Source organism: Nuphar pumila, chromosome 6 (assembly GCF_984573655.1).
Source record: "Nuphar pumila chromosome 6, dmNupPumi1.hap1.1, whole genome shotgun sequence".
NCBI classification, from domain to species: domain Eukaryota; kingdom Viridiplantae; phylum Streptophyta; class Magnoliopsida; order Nymphaeales; family Nymphaeaceae; genus Nuphar; species Nuphar pumila.
In genome coordinates, this window is record NC_143254.1 from 111,839,793 (window position 1) to 111,861,475 (window position 21,683).

Below are 21,683 nucleotides of genomic sequence, written 5' to 3' on the forward strand. Positions count from 1 at the left end.
TATGTATTTATATATATATATAGATATACTTTATTTTTGTTCAAAATGTATATATAGATATTCACTTCTGTGAATTGGGTCCATCTAATGGATTTAATTTAATTTCTTAAAAGGACTCTCCATATATACACACTTGCTTAATGGTTTAGAATTGGTCCTTCTATTCAAATTCAATTCTAAACCCAAAAGTGTAAACCTAAGTCTCAAGGTTTTGAGAAGTCCAGATCTCTCCCGAGATCCAACTCGAACTGTTCTAAACCTGGACCGGGACCATCAAATGGATTTATCCAAGTGTTGTGATTGAACTGGATTGAGCTGGATTCTAAGGTTTCAGAACTCATAGGGACTGACAAGACACTGACTCAACTGAACTCCTGGACTGAATTGTCGAGAAATGCTACTATTTTTAGAGAAATTGTGAGAAATGGTCACTGGAGTAAAGTGATTTACGAACAAGAGCTGGGTTTGAGCTGGAACAAAGATCAGTAATACTGAGATGAACTAAAACTGAAGCTCAAACACTAGTTCAACTGACTGGACTCAGCTCAATTTCAGTTGAATGAGCTGAAATGGGCTAAAATGGGCTCCTAGACATTTGGAAATGAATTTGAACCGAAACTGGAGCACTTGAACTTCTGGTGAGCTCAAGCTAGACTCAGGGGAATAGGATTGACTGAGAATGATTGACTCGGAAACAATTGGTTTGGTTTTGAGTGAGACATGAGCTCATTTCTGAGGAAATGATCTCATTTTACCAGGAATGACCAGAAATGAACATGACCTGCTCACTGTGAGCTAGAAATGATTAACATTCTAACTGTTTTGGGCTTAAGAATGAGCTTGGTCGACTCTGACTGACATGGGTCTAGGATGACTTAGGGGTAAAATGGTAATTTTCCTAATGAAAGTGGGTAAAATGATAATTTCCTAAGACAGACTCAGGGTCGGATTCCTAAACTGACCTACCAAGGTTGGCATCTACACGAGGGGGTTGTCTGAGAATGGATGAGGAAAATTTGGGGTGTTTACAGCAATCCAATCTTCATGAGCCAGGTTGAAAATCTGAATCGCACAAGGGTCAAATCCTTTTCTCCCTTCACTTTAGTGATGAATCGTGATGGTGGTCCGGATCCTTTAACATAGTCACATAGCTTCATGCAGCGAATGTAGGGAACAATTCCCTTCCAAATAAAATAGTGGGATGGAGTTGGCTTCACTCCAACCTTTGGGAATGAGATGTTGGTGGCATTGAATGTGTCCATTGTTGCCTTCAAACAATGGAATTGAACCCAAAATAGAGTAACACAAATGGGACTATGGATAGAATAGGCAAATCAACAAACACTTAAAAGGCAACACACTTAGAGTGCAACAAATATATATATATATATATATATATATATATATATATATATATATATATATATATATATATATATATATCAATGGTCCCAAACAAGAAAGACCATGGAAGGAGATAGGTGAGAGGAGGATAAAAGAAGATGGAGGGAGAGAAAAGAGGAAATAGGAGAGGGAGAAAGAGAAGAATCGAAGAGGAACTTAACCTTGTTTTTAGATTGGCAAAGGGACCTAACCATGATGGATGCTTGTGAGCTCTGATACCATGAAAATTTGGGTTTTAGTTGATGCAATCTCCATAGAAGAAGCAAAAGAGGAGAAGGAGATTTAGGAAAATGAGAGCCACCACCCTCACTTTCTTTCTTGGGCAAGATAGACCTCAATGAGAAACTTTATTAATATAGGCAACCCTTTTGGGGTAAGTTACTAAAATCAAACAAAGAATAATAAGTTGGAAAACTATGTGATAAAGCACAAAATGACTATACAACACCCATATTACAATACAACTTTTTCAAGCAATTACCTTTGAGATGATAATGACGACACGAGATACTTTCACACAAACAAATAGCATAACTAAAACATCATGTGATGCACATGCACATGAGAGAGAGAGAGAGAAAGGATGCAAAAGAAACATAAATTACTAGTGAAAAGCTTGGTTTTGTTATCACCAGTTTGAGAAAGGTGGCATTTCAATGGATCAAAGCTAATAACAACAATGTTCTACCTTTGATGGCCTCCGTAAAATATACAGCATTGACTTGCAGCTCAGAAGAAAGGAATTCTCGTTATACGACAGTGAGTTCTTCTCCCCTTCAGCTGTCCCAACCTGCCTATCATACCCAGCCTCATTGAAGTATGGTTTGGAGTTGAGAACCAGGCCTTGAAGTGAGACAAGAACTTGAAGAATGCTAGAGGATGATGGGTCCCAAACTTCATTTCCTTTACCAGTCCATGTGTTCAGAAGGCTGAGACACACCCTCCCATTCTCATACAAATTTGGATTTAACCGCAAACCACCAGAATGATAATATGCCAACTGTAAGTTTTTAGAAGCGGTCAGATGAAAATATCTAACATATTGCCCTAAACAGTCCAAGAGAAATAAGATTTTTTATTGACAAAACAAGAACGATGATCCAATGACACTGAACTCTGAACACCAGATTCAAGAGTTCAATCAGAAAACTTTGTTGGAGTTTGCTTACTGGCGGAACAAGTGGGTACTCTGGTGGAAGGTAAAAATCAAAGAAAAAAAGACCGTCCTGGTAAGGTGTCCCATATGCGCCAACTATTACTGCTCTCAAGAGGTCCATACGATCCTCATAAACTCTCACATAAATTGTTTCTGCACACCAGATCATTAATTTCTTCAGTAATACAAATTGAACATTTCTTTATATAGGTAATAGAATAATTACACCTACAAGACTGAATAACCATTTTCATGAGTTAGATATGATACATATCTTTTAAGCAACAAACAATGTTTACCTGGTAAATTCTTCTCAAGAATGCACCACTCTTGCTGAACCTTCTTCACCCACTTCCTCTCACTGGCATTCTGAAATTATTATCATTAAGATTGAATGAAACAAAGCATGTTTCAAGATTTGCACATAAATCATGCCGAGTTATGGATTCAATCAAGCAGGCGACTGTTTTGTTTTCTATGCATGTAAAGAAAAATATTATGAAATCTTTTCAAATAATATATAGAAAAAATCAATCACAATTAACAGGAAAGGAAGACGGTGCTGTATTGCAACATGCCAAGTAAATATCTTCATAAATATTTTCAAGAACCAGGGGTATAACATCCAAAAAATAAGAAAAGGCCTGTAACTTCTGCTCTTGTAGATACCAAGTCAACACCCCCATGAGTGTTTCAAGGGAAAATAAATCTATGCATTGGTAGGAAGCAAGTCAACTGTTGTTCAAGTGGCAACACTATTAAACCAGAAATGGAATACCTGTCCATTTTCATTTAGGAAGTAATGGTCCTCGGGACTCATAGCGCTATCAAAATGTTTGAAGCTGCTAGGATCATCAGCACAAAGTGCCATCAAACTGTTAGCATTCTGCTTGAAACTTGGTGTACCTGAAGAATCATTATTGCTCAAATCAAGCCCGGTGGATTCATCAACAAACTCTACATTAGAGTTCTGTGAAGTGCCCCCTGCAGATTGAGTACCTGAGCATGAAATTTGCATATATACAGTTAGAACCTAAAGAAAAAGGTTCGTGATCATCTGACTGAATTTCGAAGGGATTTACAATTCAGATTCAAACACACCATCAAAATTGTTTGGCTCCAATGGATCTGTCTGTTTTCTTCCCCTGAAGAGCAATCCAGAGGCAAGTCTTGTAACAAATCCAAGTGCTGCGAGAGGAATAGAAAGATTTCCATTTTTCCCATGCCTGTCCTCGCCAGAAGAAGCGGTATCTCTTTCTGTAGCCTCAGCATCATGGTCACTAGCATGCTGCAGCTCGTCTTCCTTATTTTTCTAAACCAGAAAAATAGCTTAGAATATTCAATTGGAGAAATGGGTACAGAAATCAATTTCAAATCTGTATCTTTAACATAATAGCATACAATACCTCATCAGCATTCTCAAGGGCATTCATATCATCTGGATCAACTGTCTCCCAACTAGCATCATCATCATCATCACCATCTCCAATGTTAGCTTGACTGGAATCATCATCTTCATCACGGCCCACCACAAACACTACTTGAGGGCCCACCTTCAATAAAAGTATAATGATTAGCTATTAATGCAATCAAAAGGCATATGAAACCACAGTTATATATGATGCACTCCCAGCAGCCAAGTTGTTAACCTTCCAAACACCAATAAAATTATAGGTAAGGAAACATCTCTAATTTTATTAATTGCAGAAAACTTTGATAGATTAATTTAAAGTTCTAATGCTTGTGCTCAAGACTAGAAGTCAAAAACTTGTAATTGCATTGGCATAACTTCTGTAATTTTGAAAATGTATCTCCCTTTTTACCAAATGCATATATTCGAAAGTATGAAGAGTAATACACAATAAAGTTCAAAGATGAAAACTGCATGGTGTCCTTCTTAGAATTTCATCTGCACCTGCATTAAGAGAGAAAACAGAGAAAGAGAGGGAGAGAGAGAGAGACGAGAAGGGAAAACCAAAAGAGGCCTGCGGCTGTCACGATTTCTGTATATCAGAAATCGTGACCTAATGCATTGTATAAAAACCTTTAAGTGAACATGGGTCGGGTCGGGTCTAATATAATATCCGAACCCAACCCAGAAGAAAAACATTTAAGTTTAAGTTTTACAATGAACTCGGGTCTGGTATAGGATCCAGACCCGAACCCGAAACAATATACACTTTTTCACCCCCCCTCAAGTTGAGCATGGTTGTGAACCATACACAACTTGCCTTTGAGCGTCCAAAAACGATCCTTTGTTAATCCTTTCGTAAACAGATCCGCAACTTGTTGGTCAGTATTGACGAACTCAGGCTCAATCTCTTTTTCTTCAACTTTCTGTCTCACAAAGTGTTGATCAATCTCAATGTGTTTAGCACGACTGTGATGTACTGGATTGAATGACATGTTAATAGCACTTTGGTTGTCACATAGCAAGGTAGTGTGGGAGATCTTTTCTCCTACTTCAGTCAGTAGATGTCTGATCCATGTGACTTCGGCAGTGGCAGCAGCCATAGATCTGTATTCAGCCTCAGTACTTGATCTAGCGATAGCTTTTTGTTTTCTACTGCTCCAAGAGACTAAATTTCTTCCAATGAAGGCACAATATCCTGATGTAGATCTTCGTTCATCAGGATCCCCAGCCCAGTCTGCATCACAATATACAGTCAGTCTATGCTCATCTTTTCCATATGACTGTGGTGAGTATGTCAATCCATCCCCAATAGTCCCTTTCAGATATCTAAGGATCCTCTTGACAGCTTCCATATGTCCAGTACGTGGCGCATGCATAAATTGAGATACTTGATTAACTGAATAAACAATATCTGGTCTAGTGAAGGTCAGATACTGTAGCATTCCTATTATGCTTCGATACCTGGTGGGATCATCACACAAATCTCCATCATGAGCACTAAGTTTTTTATGCAGCACACTCGGAGTTCCCAGAGGTTTGCAGTCTTTCATACCTGCTTTGCGGGGAACATCTACAGTGTACTTGTTGTAACGACCCCAACCCATCCGCTCGAAAATGCGAATTTTTTTTTTGATGTGAAAATATTCCTAGAGACCTGGGGCCTTTACAGTTTCACTCACCGCTGGATAACCACACACCACGATAGAGCTTACACTTATCTTCCAAACCAACATCAAATCATTATTCGTTTATTGAAAAACTGATAAACATGTCTAGAGACACTTGCATAATGAATTACTGAAAGTGAAACATCAATTAATAGAACAAAAAGGAAAACAAAAGTAAAGCCATGATGTCCTTCTAAGATGTATCCAGCAAGTGCGTAACACCCGTGACTTGCCCAGACACCAGTCGCTTCAATGAGTTCCTGCTCCTGTGAAAAACCATAAAAATGAGGGGTCAGAAATCCAAAGGATTCTGCGTACAGATCCCTCTAATGAAAATAAATGAGCATAAAGAACACAAGTACAATTTTATGCAATTCTCCTTGAGGAAAAGCAATTATTACATCTACTCAATCCAACTTAAGCATCCATGCAACATCATTTAAGTATGCATAAACTTTCATCAATAACAGGTATTCACTTCGAGTAAGCAGGGTATTCTACATACATTAAAGAGTAACCATCACCCATCAACAACATATATCAGGGAAAAGAAACGGACCATGCCTGATCTAATGCATAGCAAAATTATGCATGATATATGTGTAATGTATGGACACCTTATTTTCTTTTATTTAAGTTCATGTTTCCATATGCATGCCCTATTAAATGCATAGAATTTTAAGTTCCTCTTTTTAATTCCATCGCCCGCGGATACACCAAACGGGTAAAATCCCCGAGGTCAAGTTAGGTTCCCAGGGTAGCTTAGCACACAATTTATATTTTATTACTGGGTTCCAACTTAGCTCTCGACCGAATCACCTTCGGAACATTAGACCTCCACATTTAATGTCGGGGACACAAGGGACACCCCACGCCCACAAGTGCCACTTCCTTGGTACCATAACCTCACAGTTGTGACTAACACACCACTCCCGGGTAAAGTGGCGGATTCTCCCTAAAACCGTGGCCAAGAGAAGAACCTCAATATCGGGTTCAGGGGCAACAACGCACACGGAGTTTTTGTATCATCACAGTCTCCCCAAGACCGGATAGCTAAGATTCTCATACTCCAGATGAGATATCTCACAATGTATATTACACTGTTCTTGTTTCATTATATTTTTATTAAAGTCGATTCTTTAAGTTTACAAACCCATATGCAAAAGTAAAGTGAAAACCCGCATCCTCCCTTGCGGGAACCCTTACGGGACTCCAGCCCGTGAGGACAACGGGAACAGTGTAGTAGTGTGCCCTACCAACTTGTGTAGTTTGAGTGATGCTATTAAACATATCATTTTTACATTCTCACTAAGTGTACTACCTCCATCACATATGGGTATCCACCAATACATATCTCCTGTGAGTATGTGCACGCGAATAAACCCCGCAATTTCGCATACTTATGTTAAATGAGACATCAATAGTCCAGTAGAAGCATGACTATACATTTTACACGTATACTCATAACACTACTCATTCCCATCAAAATGTACATCTATTAAAAACTCATACTCCTCCAGTCAAACCGAACAATATATCACTGAAGAAGAAAAGCAGGAATCATATATATACATATATATATATATATATATATATATTTTTTTTTAATAAACAAATCCAGCCCAACCGACCTTGTCGGCTGGGTCTGACAGCATATGCACAGGCCCGGTCTGGGCCTGTGTATGCTGTCAAGACCTAAACAGCATAAAGAAAATCCCCTTTTTGAAATTCTGTATATATATTATTTCTTTTTAATCCTGCGAAACCTAGCCGACCCTATCGGCCGGGCCCAATAGAATACACACAGACCCAGTTTGGGCATGTGTGTGCTGCGAGTAAACAACATCTTACATGTTTAACAACTATTTATGTATATATTTTCCTGTAACATCTGTACCACAAGCTAGCAAAAGCAAGTCATTCATCACATGGAATAGACTACAGATTTCTCTCTAATTTAACTATACCATGAAGACATTATTTCGATAATATTCAATCATATGTAAGAAAAATAAAGAAAGCAAGAGTGTGAATGGATAACATGATTTCAAGCCCATCTCAAATGAAAATCCATCCTGAAAGAACATGAACTGTACTATCAGCCTAGTGTGATCTCAGCCCACGACAACAAGGTAAAAATAAGCAGGCCAATATACACAGTTGAAGTCTTAAACAAAGCACAAGCTGCATTGTGAAAAGGCAATCCAACATAGGTTCATAAACACCCATTACTTGGTGGAACAACTCAATGTGAACCCGACACGGATGTGTCCCTAATCATATGTAGAGTTCTCCCCCTACTTCCATTTAGACTATTCCAGAATATGCAAGAAGCTACACAGGGTTTTATCCATGGGTCCTAACATAAAAGGAATCCCACTACCGATACCCAGCCCATAGCCCCTTAAGAAAGTTTCTTAACGTAAGCCCACAATTCGAGATTTTTCCTTTACAGACAAACAAAAATTATCACTATTGAAAAACATGCACAGGCTGATCAAATTTATGAAACATAAAAAAAAAAGAAATGATTAACGTCACATTCGAGTCAAAGATGTCAATGCACTTATCAATGCCAAGCAAGAACATCATAATACTAAACCTAAAACCCCTTTTTTTTTTCTTCTTTGCTTTACCTGAGATCCCAGGCCAACACCCAGCCGATTGACTGAGTCGGTTGGGCCTGCCCTGGCCCTGCCACAACCAGCACCTGTACCCAACCAACCGGGTCGGTTGGGTCCCTGCCAAAACTAACACCACGCCCAGCCGACTGCGTCGGCTGGGCCTGTCGCCTACCACCATCAACTAAAGTGATGACCCCGAATCCCCTTTATTTTTTTTTTCAGGGTTTCCATCCTAAGGAAAAACACAAAATCGAACCAGGGTTTCGATTTCTCATCCATTTCCATGAGGGGACCCGTACCTCTTACGGTGATTTTCCGATGGCCAGAGACGGCTGTCGCAGAGGGGTGCCGACTGGTGACGCTCCTTCCAACCGCCGTGAAGGGAGATGCTCGAGGGGCCCTTGACCCCTGTGGTTGGCCGGTGATGGGCTCCTTCCTCCGGCGTGCGCACACACAGCGAGAGAGAGAGATCTTTGGGGAAACAAAAAGCGAGAGGGGGAAACCCACCCGAGAGCCCCCCCTGCTTTTGAAAGGGATAGCCCGGCAAGGTCGGGGCCGAACCTCCCGCCGGCGGCTGCGCCTCAAGGCCTCCTCCCCCATGCGATACCGTTAGGGTTCTCTCTCAGAACCCTAACCTCTGAGTCCCTCTTTTGCTCCAGACTTATCGGGCAACCCTTATCGGGTTGCCCCTTCTTCTATATATATAATTTTTTTTTTCGTTTCAGATTTTATCGGGCAACCCTTATCGGGTTGCCCCTTACACTTATAAGCCCTGTTACACAAGGCTCGGCTCTGGTCCGGACCCGAGACCCGTAAGCCAACCCCAATGATATGGATCCACAACTGTGGATCCCCAGATTAACCTTATAATAAAAAAAATTTATTTTATTATTTTTTTTTATTTCCTTTTGGTTGATACTATTTATAAGTGCTTGCCCCTTTATGGGTCCTAGATCCGAAATGTGGATCTAGGCCCAAATTGCCTATTTTTTTTTTTTGAAATATTTTGTAAGATAAACAAAAATTTAGTAGCAACATTTTTCGGTTTTTACATCCTTTCCCCCTAAAAAGAATTTCGTCATCGAAATTAGAACGTACCAAATAAATGAGGGTACTGCTGACGCATAGCCGCCTCAGGTTCCCAAGTGCACTCATCCAGCCCGTGATGCTGCCAACGCACTTTTACGAACGAAATCGTCCTATTTCGCAGCGTCTTTTCTTGATGGTCTACAATCTCTACTGGCTTTTCCTCCGCAGTCAAGTCAGGTTGCACCTCGATCACCTCATAGTGAATCACATGTGAGGGGTCAGGTATATATCTTCTCAACATCGAGACATGAAATACGTCATGGATCTGCGAAAACTAGGGAGGGAGTGCTATTCGGTATGCGGTCTCCCCAACGCGCCCGAGAATCTCGAAAGGTCCAACATATCGAGGACTCAGCTTCCCCTTCTTTCCAAACCTGAAGACACTCTTCGTAAGCGAAATTCGAACAAACACATGATCGCCTACCTCAAACTTGAGCTCCCTGCGTCGCTGATCAGCATAGCTTTTCTGCCTGCTTTGTGCTGCAATCAATCGCTGTCGGATTAAACGCACCTGGTCCGCATAGTGCTGGATGATTTCGGGAGACTCCGTTGCTCTCACTCCAACCTCATCCCAGCACACTGGTGATTTACATGGTCGGCCGTACAAAGCTTCATACGGGGCCATGCCAATACTAGCATGAAAACTGTTATTGTACGAAAACTCTGCCAACTTCACATGTTTGTCCCAATCGCCTGCCCAATCTAAAGCACATGCTCTCAGTATATCCTCAAGCGTCTGGATCGTACGTTCTGACTGTCCATCCGTCTGCGGGTGGAACGCAGTGCTAAACTTCAATGTTGTGCCTAAAGCTTTCTGAAGCTGGCGCCAAAATCGAGATGTGAAACGCGGATCTCGATCTGACACTATCGAACGTGGCACCCCATGAAGTCTAACTATCTCATCGACGTAAAGGTTGGCCAAACTTTCCAAACTCTGACTGATTCTAATTGGAAGAAAATGGGCACTCTTTGTCAACCGATCTACTATTACCCATATGGCATCTCGTTGTCATCGGGTCGTAGGTAACCCTACTATGAAATCCATCGAGATGTCATCCCACTTCCACTCTGGAATCTCAAGTGGCTGCAGAAGTCCACCAGGTCTTTGGTGCTCAATCTTCACCTGCTGACAGGTAAGACACCGGGACACGAACTCCGCGATGTCCCGTTTCATCCCATTCCACCAATAAGTCCTCTGAAGATCTTTGAACATTTTAGTGGAACCAGGGTGAATGGAAAATCTCGATCTGTGAGCTTCACTCATCAGCTCTTCCCGTAACGCTTTTGGAACCCACCATCTGTCTCCGAACATGATGGTTCCGTCCTCCTCTCGACGAAACTGCGCTTCTGGCTTTTGGGCACTCTCACAAAGCTTCTCAAAATCCGGATCGGCTGACTGGAGCTCCTCGATCCGATCTATGATCTCCGGTCTTGCCTGCATCCCCGCACAAATGATGCGTCCAGAATCTCCCGCAAATGGCTGCCATCTGACCAGCTCCTCGACCAAATTCCAACTGCGTCCGATCAGGCTAGCAGCTGTGACCGTCGTCTTTCTGCTAAGTGCGTCTGCCACCACATTTGCCTTGCCCGGATGGTAAGCGATGGAGAAGTCATAATCCTTCAAGAACTCCAACCACCTCCGCTGCCTCAAATTCAAATCCCTTTGAGTGAAAATATATTTGAGGCTCTTGTGATCGGACATAACCTCAAATTGTTCCCCATAAAGGTAGTGGTGCCAAATCTTTAATGCGAAGACTATTGCCGCCAACTCCAAATTATGCGTGGGATAATTCTTTTCGTGTACCTTCAATTGTCTAGAAGCATACGCTATGACATTGCCGTGCTGCATGAGGACACAGCCCAGTCCGGTCCCGGAAGCATCACTATACACGACGAAACCTCCTGCCCCAGAGGGCAATGTCAAAACGGGAGCAGTGGTCAACCTATTCTTCAACTCTTGAAAACTATCCTCGCATCGAGGTGACCACACGAACTTCACTCCTTTCTGCAACAGTCGAGTCATAGGGGCAGCTATACGCGAGAAGTCTTGAATAAATCGACGGTAGTAGCCCGCCAATCCCAAGAAGCTTCTGATATCAGTCACCGTCTTTGGTTGCTCCCATGACAAAACAGCCTCTACCTTGGTTGGGTCAACCTCAACTCCTCTCTCGGAAATTACGTGACTGAGAAACATTACTCTATCAATCCAAAACTCGCACTTTGAGAACTTAGCATAGAGTTGATGTTCCCTCAGTGTTTGTAATACGATTCGTAGATGTTCTCAGTGTTCTTCTACACTCTCTGAGTAAATCAGAATGTCATCTATGAACACGATGACAAACGAGTCCAACCACAAACTAAAAACCCGATTCATCAGGTCCATAAACGCCGCAGGGGCATTTGTAAGTCCAAAGGACATCACTAGAAACTCATAATGCCCATATCTGGACCTAAATGTCGTTTTTGGAATGTCCTCCGTCTTGATTCTCAACTGATGATACCCAGAACGAAGGTCAATCTTCGAGAACACCTTTGCCTTCCTCAGCTGATCAAACAGATCGTCAATCCTCGGCAGTGGGTACTTGTTCTTCACCGTCACTTGGTTTAGCATACGGTAATCGATACAAAGTCGCATTGAGCCGTCCTTTTTCTTAACAAAGAGGACTGGTGCACCCCAAGGGGACACACTTGGTCTAATAAATCCTTTGTCAAGAAGCTCCTGCAACTGCTTCTTCAATTCTACTAACTCTGCAGGTGCCATGCGATACGGAGCTCGAGAAACATGTGTTGTACCAGGCACTAGCTTGATTGAGAACTCGATTTCCCGATATGGCGGTAAGCCCGACAAATCCTCTGGAAAGACATCCGGGAACTCACGAACAACATCTAACTGCTCCAAGGGTGTCGCCTGACTATCTTGAGCAAACACACTGGCCAGAAACATCATGCAACCTTGTTTGTGGTACTTGAGGACCTTCAAAGCTGAGACGACTCTCACCCCGTCGGTCGGTCTCGTTGAACGACGCAATAACGTAGACAAATTGGGACGCTCCAAGATAACCTTCTTACCCCGACACTGGAGGGTCGCATTATGCTTGGACAACCAGTCCATGCCCAAAATGACATCATAAAATGTCATATCTAAAATGACCAAATCGGCAGACAAATCATGGCCTTCTATCACCACACAAACTGCTGGAAAATATTTCCCGCAGGAGGAGGATGCACCCATGGGTGACATCACATCCAGAGCCCTTTCGAGGCTAGAAGGTACCAAATCAAGCAACTTTGCAAACGAAGAAGAAATAAAGCTGTGTGTTGCACCAGAATCAAACATCACACGTGCAAAGTGTTCAACAACTAAGAATATACCTTCGATCAGATCAGATTGGTGGCCTTGAGTAACTGTTGTAGCCGCGTAGACTCACCCATTGGTCCTGCGCTGATCTTGTTGTTGTTGTTGCCTCTGTTGTCGCTGTTGTGGTGGTTGCTGTCCTCCCGGAACCGCAGGCTTGTTCGGACAGAAAGGAGCGATGTGCCCAAATTGCTGACACTGAAAACAGACCCCCTTGAACATAGGGCAAAAGCCAGGTTGATGGTTCTTGCCGCACTTGCGACACACTGGCAGGGCCCTTCCCTGTTGCCTCTGCTGCTGGAATCGATTGTGTTGTCGCCCATCATGGGTCCGTTGTTTCTTGCCACCTTGAACCCTTCCGCCTGCTGGTGGATTCTTCCTTGCCGTGCCCGAAAAACCATCTCCATTGCCACCCCCTTTCTTAATTGTAGCCCTGGACTTCTCCCAATCTTTAGTCAGAATGGTAGCTGACTCAATCGCATCGGCCAAAGTAGTAGGCTGACTCGTCAGGACGCGAGTCCGCAACCCATCCTTCAATCCGTGCACATACTTCCCCGCCCTTGCTTTCTCACTCTTGAAGAGGTTCGGACAGTACCTCTCGAGGTTCCGGAACCTTGTAGTGTAGTCCACTAGACTCATGGTCCCCTGAGTCAAATCGAGGAACTCTCGTTGCATCTGTTCCTCGGCATAGGAGGGAAAGTATGCATCCAGAAACTCCTCTCTGAACGTCTCCCAGGGAATCTCGTCCTAGTCAGCGAACTTCACCCTTCGCAGGGTGTCCCACCACTTCTTGGCATCGCCCTTCAAACGGTACGTGCCAAAAGATGTCTTTCTGTCCTCAGGGACAGATAGGACGTCGAACGTCCGCTCCACCTCCTCAACCCAGTTCTCCGCTGCCTCTGGGTCTGTCTTTCCTGAAAAAGTTGGCGGATCCAACTTCAGGAACCTTTCGAAGAAAGCGCCGCCCACGTTTGGAATAACATTGACAGGTGGGTCGCGAGCTGCTGCTTGTGCGGCTGCCTGCGCAGCTGCCTGGGCAGCCTGTGCCGCTTGCGCAGCCTGTGTCGCTTGCGCCACCTGTGCCGTCTGCATAGCCTGAGCCGCTTGCACGGCCTGTGCTGTCTGTGTCGCCTGAGCCGTCATGGTCTCGGTCAGGGTGTGGATGACTTCCATCATAAAATCTCTCTGCTCCTGCCAGTTTGCGGGAGCCGCAGTAGAGGACGAGGCACCTCTGCGAGTATACGACATCTACAACACACGTGCATTTCACAAATTAGACCCTCTCTGATCCTACCCCTCTTGGGTTGATACCGAACAACTATATATATATATATATATTTTTTAAAGATCACATATGATTTCTAATGTATTCTATAATAAAGTTTACTCCTACATAAAATCAAGCATACTAAATACCAATGCTTAGATAAAAGTACTTAAATAACCTTACCAGTGAAGACGACTGCTCTGGAGTACGAGGCACGACTTGCTGATACTTCAGGACATGGCTCACTTTCAAAAAATAAAATTTATTGCAAAAATGATGATAAAAGTATAAGATATTGTGGTGGCTCTGATACCAAACCTGTAACGACCCCAACTCATCCCCTCGAAAATGCGATTTTTTTTTTTTTGATGTGAAAATATTCCCAGAGACGTGGGGCCTTTACAGTTCCACTCACAGCTGGATAACCACACACCACGATAGAGCTTACACTTATCTTCCAAACCAACATCAAATCATTATTCGTTTATTGAAAAACTGATAAACATGTCTAGAGACACTTGCATAATGAATTACTGAAAGTGAAACATCAATTAATAGAACAAAAAGGAAAACAAAAGTAAAGCCATGATGTCCTTCTAAGATGTATCCAGCAAGTGCGTAACACCCGTGACTTGCCCAGACACCAGTCGCTTCAATGAGTTCCTGCTCCTGTGAAAAACCATAAAAAGGAGGGGTCAGAAATCCAAAGGATTCTGCGTACAGATCCCTCTAATGAAAATAAATGAGCATAAAGAACACAAGTACAATTTTATGCAATTCTCCTTGAGGAAAAGCAATTATTACATCTACTCAATCCAACTTAAGCATCCATGCAACATCATTTAAGTATGCATAAACTTTCATCAATAACAGGTATTCACTTCGAGTAAGCAGGGTATTCTACATACATTAAAGAGTAACCATCACCCATCAACAACATATATCAGGGAAAAGAAACGGACCATGCCTGATCTAATGCATAGCAAAATTATGCATGATATATGTGTAATGTATGAACACCTTATTTTCTTTTATTTAAGTTCATGTTTCCATATGCATGCCCTATTAAATGCATAGAATTTTAAGTTCCTCTTTTTAATTCCATCGCCCGCGGATACACCAAACGGGTAAAATCCCCGAGGTCAAGTTAGGTTCCCAGGGTAGCTTAGCACACAATTTATATTTTATTACTGGGTTCCAACTTAGCTCTCGACCGAATCACCTTCGGAACATTAGACCTCCACATTTAATGTCGGGGACACAAGGGACACCCCACGCCCACAAGTGCCACTTCCTTGGTACCATAACCTCACAGTTGTGACTAACACACCACTCCCGGGTAAAGTGGCGGATTCTCCCTAAAACTGTGGCCAAGAGAAGAACCTCAATATCGGGTTCAGGGGCAACAACGCACACGGAGTTTTTGTATCATCACAGTCTCCCCAAGACCGGATAGCTAAGATTCTCATACTCCAGATGAGATATCTCACAATGTATATTACACTGTTCTTGTTTCATTATATTTTTATTAAAGTCGATTCTTTAAGTTTACAAACCCATATGCAAAAGTAAAGTGAAAACCCGCATCCTCCCTTGCGGGAACCCTTACGGGACTCCAGCCCGTGAGGACAACGGGAACAGTGTAGTAGTGTGCCCTACCAACTTGTGTAGTTTGAGTGATGCTATTAAACATATCATTTTTACATTCTCACTAAGTGTACTACCTCCATCACATATGGGTATCCACCAATACATATCTCCTGTGAGTATGTGCACGCGAATAAACCCCGCAATTTCGCATACTTATGTTAAATGAGACATCAATAGTCTAGTAGAAGCATGACTATACATTTTACACGTATACTCATAACACTACTCATTCCCATCAAAATGTACATCTATTAAAAACTCATACTCCTCCTGTCAAACCGAACAATATATCACTGAAGAAGAAAAGCAGGAATCATATATATACATATATATATATATATATATATATATATTTTAATAAACAAATCCAGCCCAACCGACCTTGTCGGCTGGGTCTGACAGCATATGCACAGGCCCGGTCTGGGCCTGTGTATGCTGTCAAGACCTAAACAGCATAAAGAAAATCCCCTTTTTGAAATTCTGTATATATATTATTTCTTTTTAATCCTGCGAAACCCAGCCGACCCTATCGGCCGGGCCCAACAGAATACACACAGACCCAGTTTGGGCATGTGTGTGCTGCGAGTAAACAACATCTTACATGTTTAACAACTATTTATGTATATATTTTCCTGTAACATCTGTACCACAAGCTAGCAAAAGCAAGTCATTCATCACATGGAATAGACTACAGATTTCTCTCTAATTTAACTATACCATGAAGACATTATTTCGATAATATTCAATCATATGTAAGAAAAATAAAGAAAGCAAGAGTGTGAATGGATAACATGATTTCAAGCCCATCTCAAACGAAAATCCATCCTGAAAGAACATGAACTGTACTATCAGCCTAGTGTGATCTCAGCCCACGACAACAAGGTAAAAATAAGCAGGCCAATATACACAGTTGAAGTCTTAAACAAAGCACAAGCTGCATTGTGAAAAGGCAATCCAACATAGGTTCATAAACACCCATTACTTGGTGGAACAACTCAACGTGAACCCGACACGGATGTGTCCCTAATCATATGTAGAGTTCTCCCCCTACTTCCATTTAGACTATTCCAGAATATGCAAGAAGCTACACAGGGTTTTATCCATGGGTCCTAACATAAAAGGAATCCCACTACCGATACCCAGCCCATAGCCCCTTAAGAAAGTTTCTTAACGTAAGCCCACAATTCGAGATTTTTCCTTTACAGACAAACAAAAATTATCACTATTGAAAAACATGCACAGGCTGATCAAATTTATGAAACATAAAAAAAAAGAAATGATTAACGTCACATTCGAGTCAAAGATGTCAATGCACTTATCAATGCCAAGCAAGAACATCAGAATACTGAACCTAAAACCCCTTTTTTTTTTTCTTCTTTGCTTTACCTGAGATCCCAGGCCAACACCCAGCCAATTGACTGAGTCGGTTGGGCCTGCCCTGGCCCTGCCACAACCAGCACCTGTACCCAACCAACCGGGTCGGTTGGGTCCCTACCAAAACTAACACCACGCCCAGCCGACTGCGTCGGCTGGGCCTGTCGCCTACCACCATCAACTAAAGTGATGACCCCGAATCCCCTTTATTTTTTTTTTCAGGGTTTCCATCCTAAGGAAAAACACAAAATCAAACCAGGGTTTCGATTTCTCATCCATTTCCATGAGAGGGGACCCGTACCTCTTACGGTGATTTTCCGGTGGCCGGAGACGGCTGTCGCAGAGGGGTGCCGACTGGTGACGCTCCTTCCAACCGCCGTGAAGGGAGATGCTTGAGGGGCCCTTGACGCCTGTGGTTGGCCGGTGATGGGCTCCTTCCTCCGGCGTGCGCACACACAGCGAGAGAGAGAGAGAGAGAGAGATCTTTGGGGAAACAAAAAGCGAGAGGGGGAAACCCACCCGAGAGCCCCCCCTGCTTTTGAAAGGGATAGCCCGGCAAGGTCGGGGCCGAACCTCCCGCCGGCGGCTGCGCCTCGAGGCCTCCTCCCCCATGCGATACCGTTAGGGTTCTCTCTCAGAACCCTAACCTCTGAGTCCCTCTTTTGCTCCAGACTTATCGGGCAACCCTTATCGGGTTGCCCCTTCTTCTATATATTTTTTTTTTTCGTTTCAGATTTTATCGGGCAACCCTTATCGGGTTGCCCCTTACACTTATAAGCCCTGTTACACAAGGCTCGGCTCTGGTCCGGACCCGAGACCCGTAAGCCAACCCCAATGATATGGATCCACAGTTGGATCCAAATGGATCCAACTGTGGATCCCCAGATTAACCTTATAATAAAAAAAAATATTTTATTTTATTTTATTTTTTTATTTCCTTTTGGTTGATACTATTTATAAGTGCTTGCCCCTTTATGGGTCCTAGATCCGAAATGTGGATCTAGGCCCAAATTGCCTATTTTTTTTTTTTGAAATATTTTGTAAGATAAACAAAAATTTAGTAGCAACATTTTTCGGTTTTTACACTTGTGTTGTGTGAGTGTCAAGCCATGAGTTTGATTATCAACTTCAGATCTTTCATTTTGAACCTCTGACCTAGTAAGTTTTTCATTTCTTGGATGTGAACCACAGAGTTTCCTGTGATAACAATATCATCAACATAAATTAATAACAGAGTGGTCACAGTCTGGCTTCTAAAAAAGAACAATGAGTGGTCCAGCATGGAACGTGAAAATCCATGTTTCTGAGTCTCTAGTGAGAAGCTATCAAACCAAGAGCGAGATGCTTGTTTCAAACCATAGATAGCTCTTTTTAACCTGCACACATGGGTTTTACAATTTTGTTCTTGATATCCAGGGGGTTGCTCCATATACACTTCCTCCTTCAAATCCCCATGCAAGAAGGCATTCTTTACATCAAGCTGACTCAACTTCCACCCATGTTCAATAGCCAGAGAGATAATAATTCGAATTGTTCCCATTCTTACAACCGGACTAAAAGTCTCATCATAGTCTTGCCCTGCTTCTTGAGTGAATCCTTTTGCTACGAGTCTTGCCTTGTATCGCTCAATAGTTCCATCTGGCTTGTACTTTATCTTGTAGACCCATTTACATCCAACAACATTTTTGTCAGGCGGTCTGGGAACGACTTCCCAAGTTCCACATTCATGCAAAGCTTGCATTTCATCATTCATAGATTCTACCCACTTGATAGAATTGGCTGCCTGGTAGTACATAGTGGGTTCATCTTCTTTATTGAGAGCAGTTAAAAACAACTGAAGATCCAAGGAGAAGTTGTTATAGCTGACCCACCTGTCAATGGGATGTCGTATGCGGCTTGATTTTCTGATCTCAGGAGTGTGAGAAGGGGTCAAATTGTTGACTGAAGCATGATCTGAATGGCTTGATGTCATCGGTCTCTGTCTGGAATAAACAATGCCTTTGTATCTACCAGGTATTTTTTCTAAAATCTGTGACCCCGATGTCTCAGTGTTTTCAGACATCTCTTCTTCTTGCTGCACGCAATCTGGTGAACATGCTTCGCTGGTGCTAGCAAAAAGTTCTGAACTCAACCAAGGATAGTAAACTTCAGTTGGTATATTGGTTGCATCAGCTTTGTCATCAAAATTTTGCTCATCAAAGACAACATTTCTTGATATTCTGATGCGTTTGTTGGTGGGATCATAGCACCTATATCCTCTGTAGTCATCTGCGTATCCCACAAACCTACACTTTTGGGCCTTGTCTTGAAACTTGTTTCTCAGGGACCGATCAACATGCACATAGCAAACACATCCAAAAACACGATCATGATAACTAGGATGAGTTTCAAAGAGACAGTGATAAGGAGACTTGTTTTCCAGAATGACCATTGGCAATCTATTTATCACATGCATGGCAGAATGAAAGGCTTCTGTCCATAGGTTGATGGGAAGATTGCTGTCATGAAGCATACTCATGGCACTTTCAACGATATGTCTATGTTTTCGTTCAGCAATCCCATTTTGTTGAGGAGTGTGAGGGCAGGACACCCTTCTTCCTATTCCGTTATCTCGAAGAAAAGAAATAAAGTCATGGGATGAAAATTCCCCACCTCCATCACATTGGAAAAACTGAATGGACTCAGAAAATTGGTTTTTGACCAAGGAAAAGAAATTTTGAAACAAGGAGAAGACTTCTGACTTATTTTTTATGAAATATATCCAAGTGTATCGAGAATAGCTATCAACAAAGATTAGATAATATCTGCTTCCAGACCCAGAGACAATTAGGGCTGGTCCCCACACATCAGAACAAATGATCTCAAAAGGTTTTGAAGCTCTCTTATTAATTGAATTGAAAGGCAATACATGACTCTTGCATAAAAGGCAACTAGAACATTTATGACTACTCTCATCCCCTTTAAGACTTTCTTTTGGAATGAGATTATTAGAAACAAGTTTCTCAATAAAATGACTCCCACAATGTCCTAACCTACTATGCTATAAGAATGGCTTATTGCATTCAGAGATACTAAAAACACTAGCAGAAGAGGAGGAACATGACTCCGATGAAGACTTCGAAACTAGGTGAGAAGGGCGAACATCACGACATGGAGCTTCTTCAAAGACATACATGTTGCCTCGTCTCTTTCCTTCAGCGAATGTTTCCCTCGTGCGTAGGTCCTTGACCTGCACAGAGAAGGGAGTGAATTCAACTGAAGCATTATTATCATCAATAAGTTTAGAGACGGAGACAATATTTTTCTTAATGTCAGGAGCATGAAGAACGTCAGAAAGAGTAAGAGTGGAATGTGACATGGGGATAACAGTATTTCCAACATGGGAAACAGGATGGTGGGATCCATCTCCAGTGACAATCTTACTTTTTCCAAAATAAGGAATAGGATTAGAAATTTTACCTGCATCGCCTGTCACATGAGTCGCTGCCCCAGAATCGACAAACCAAGTGCCTTCATCATTCTGCTTCAACTTTAACTCTGACAAGGCAGATATCAGCAAATCTTTAATCTCTCCACTGTCTCTGGTATTTGTGAACCTTCTCTTGATTTCTGTCTGTGGACTCTTTCCTTTATTCTCTGGATTATGCCAACAGTTCGCCTTGATATGTCCCTTTTTGTTACAAAGGAAGCAAGTAGGGATGGATCTTGTTCCCTGCGCATGAGTAAACATGTTTGGAGTGGGAAGCAAACCACGCCCTCCGTGTCCACTTCGCCCTTGTCCTCCTCGTCCTCGTCCTCTTCCATAGGTCACTCCTGTAGTAAAAACTTCTTGAGAATTTGAATGATTATGAGTTTCTTCAGAGAATCCCTTCAGAGTCATTTCATATTGGATCAATTTGGCTCGTAGCTCATCAAAGGTAGGAAGAACAGGGAGACACAATAGTGAAGTGACTATCATGTTGTAGTCAGATCCCAATCCACTCAGGGTTTGTTGCACCATGTCACTGTCACTAACGGCACACCCTATAACTGCAAGTTGATCTGTAATGGTCTTCATCTTGTTCAAATATTCCATGATGGTCATGAAATCTTTCCTTAACAACTGAAATTCTCTCTTTAAAAAAACTACTCTTGCTTGAGAAACCTGCGAATACGTCTGAACCAGTCGTTCCCAGAGTTGTAGAGCTGTACAATTGTCAGGAATGGCAAGTAGGATCTCTTGAGACAGGGTGGATGTGATGTATGCAACAACTGATTGGTCTTTTCTTTCCCAATTGAGGAATTCAGCATTTTTGACATACACGATTGAACTCACTCCTTTGTCATCTTTTTCTTCTCTCGGGCTAAATTCTGGTGGAACTGAAGTGGTTCCATCCAAGTGACCTAAGAGGCCTTGACTCCTTATGAAAGGAATAATCTGCCTCTTCCAGATCAAGAAATTTGAGGTATTCAACTTCTCAGAAACAAATTGGTTGAGAAAACTTGAGGAAAGATTTGATTGAGGATGGTAGGGATCCATAGAGAATAAGAATCAACAGACAAAAAAAAAAATCAACCTTCTCCGAATACCCCTTTTTTTTTTGCTGAGAATCGTAGTCTCTTAAAATGAGAATATGAAGAAACTTTGGTCCTTTCTGGGCACCAAAAAAACGTAAAAAGAATCACACGTTAAGAAACTCCTCC

At 42.2% G+C, this 21,683-nt stretch overlaps 1 protein-coding gene across 1 annotated transcript in view; it reads right to left on the reverse strand.

Annotated features, from left to right (window-relative positions):
* LOC149835737 (putative ubiquitin-conjugating enzyme E2 23) overlaps positions 1 to 21,683 on the reverse strand; it is a 47,642-nt gene that overhangs the window by 19,206 nt on the left and 6,753 nt on the right. The window contains exons 3-8 of the mRNA XM_090008723.1: positions 3,967 to 4,113; positions 3,662 to 3,872; positions 3,339 to 3,559; positions 2,860 to 2,929; positions 2,574 to 2,713; positions 2,093 to 2,404 (exon numbers count right to left, since the gene is read on the reverse strand). Of these exons, the coding sequence (XP_089864849.1) occupies positions 2,093 to 2,404; positions 2,574 to 2,713; positions 2,860 to 2,929; positions 3,339 to 3,559; positions 3,662 to 3,872; positions 3,967 to 4,113 (1,101 nt within the window). The remainder of the gene's footprint in view (positions 1 to 2,092; positions 2,405 to 2,573; positions 2,714 to 2,859; positions 2,930 to 3,338; positions 3,560 to 3,661; positions 3,873 to 3,966; positions 4,114 to 21,683) is intronic.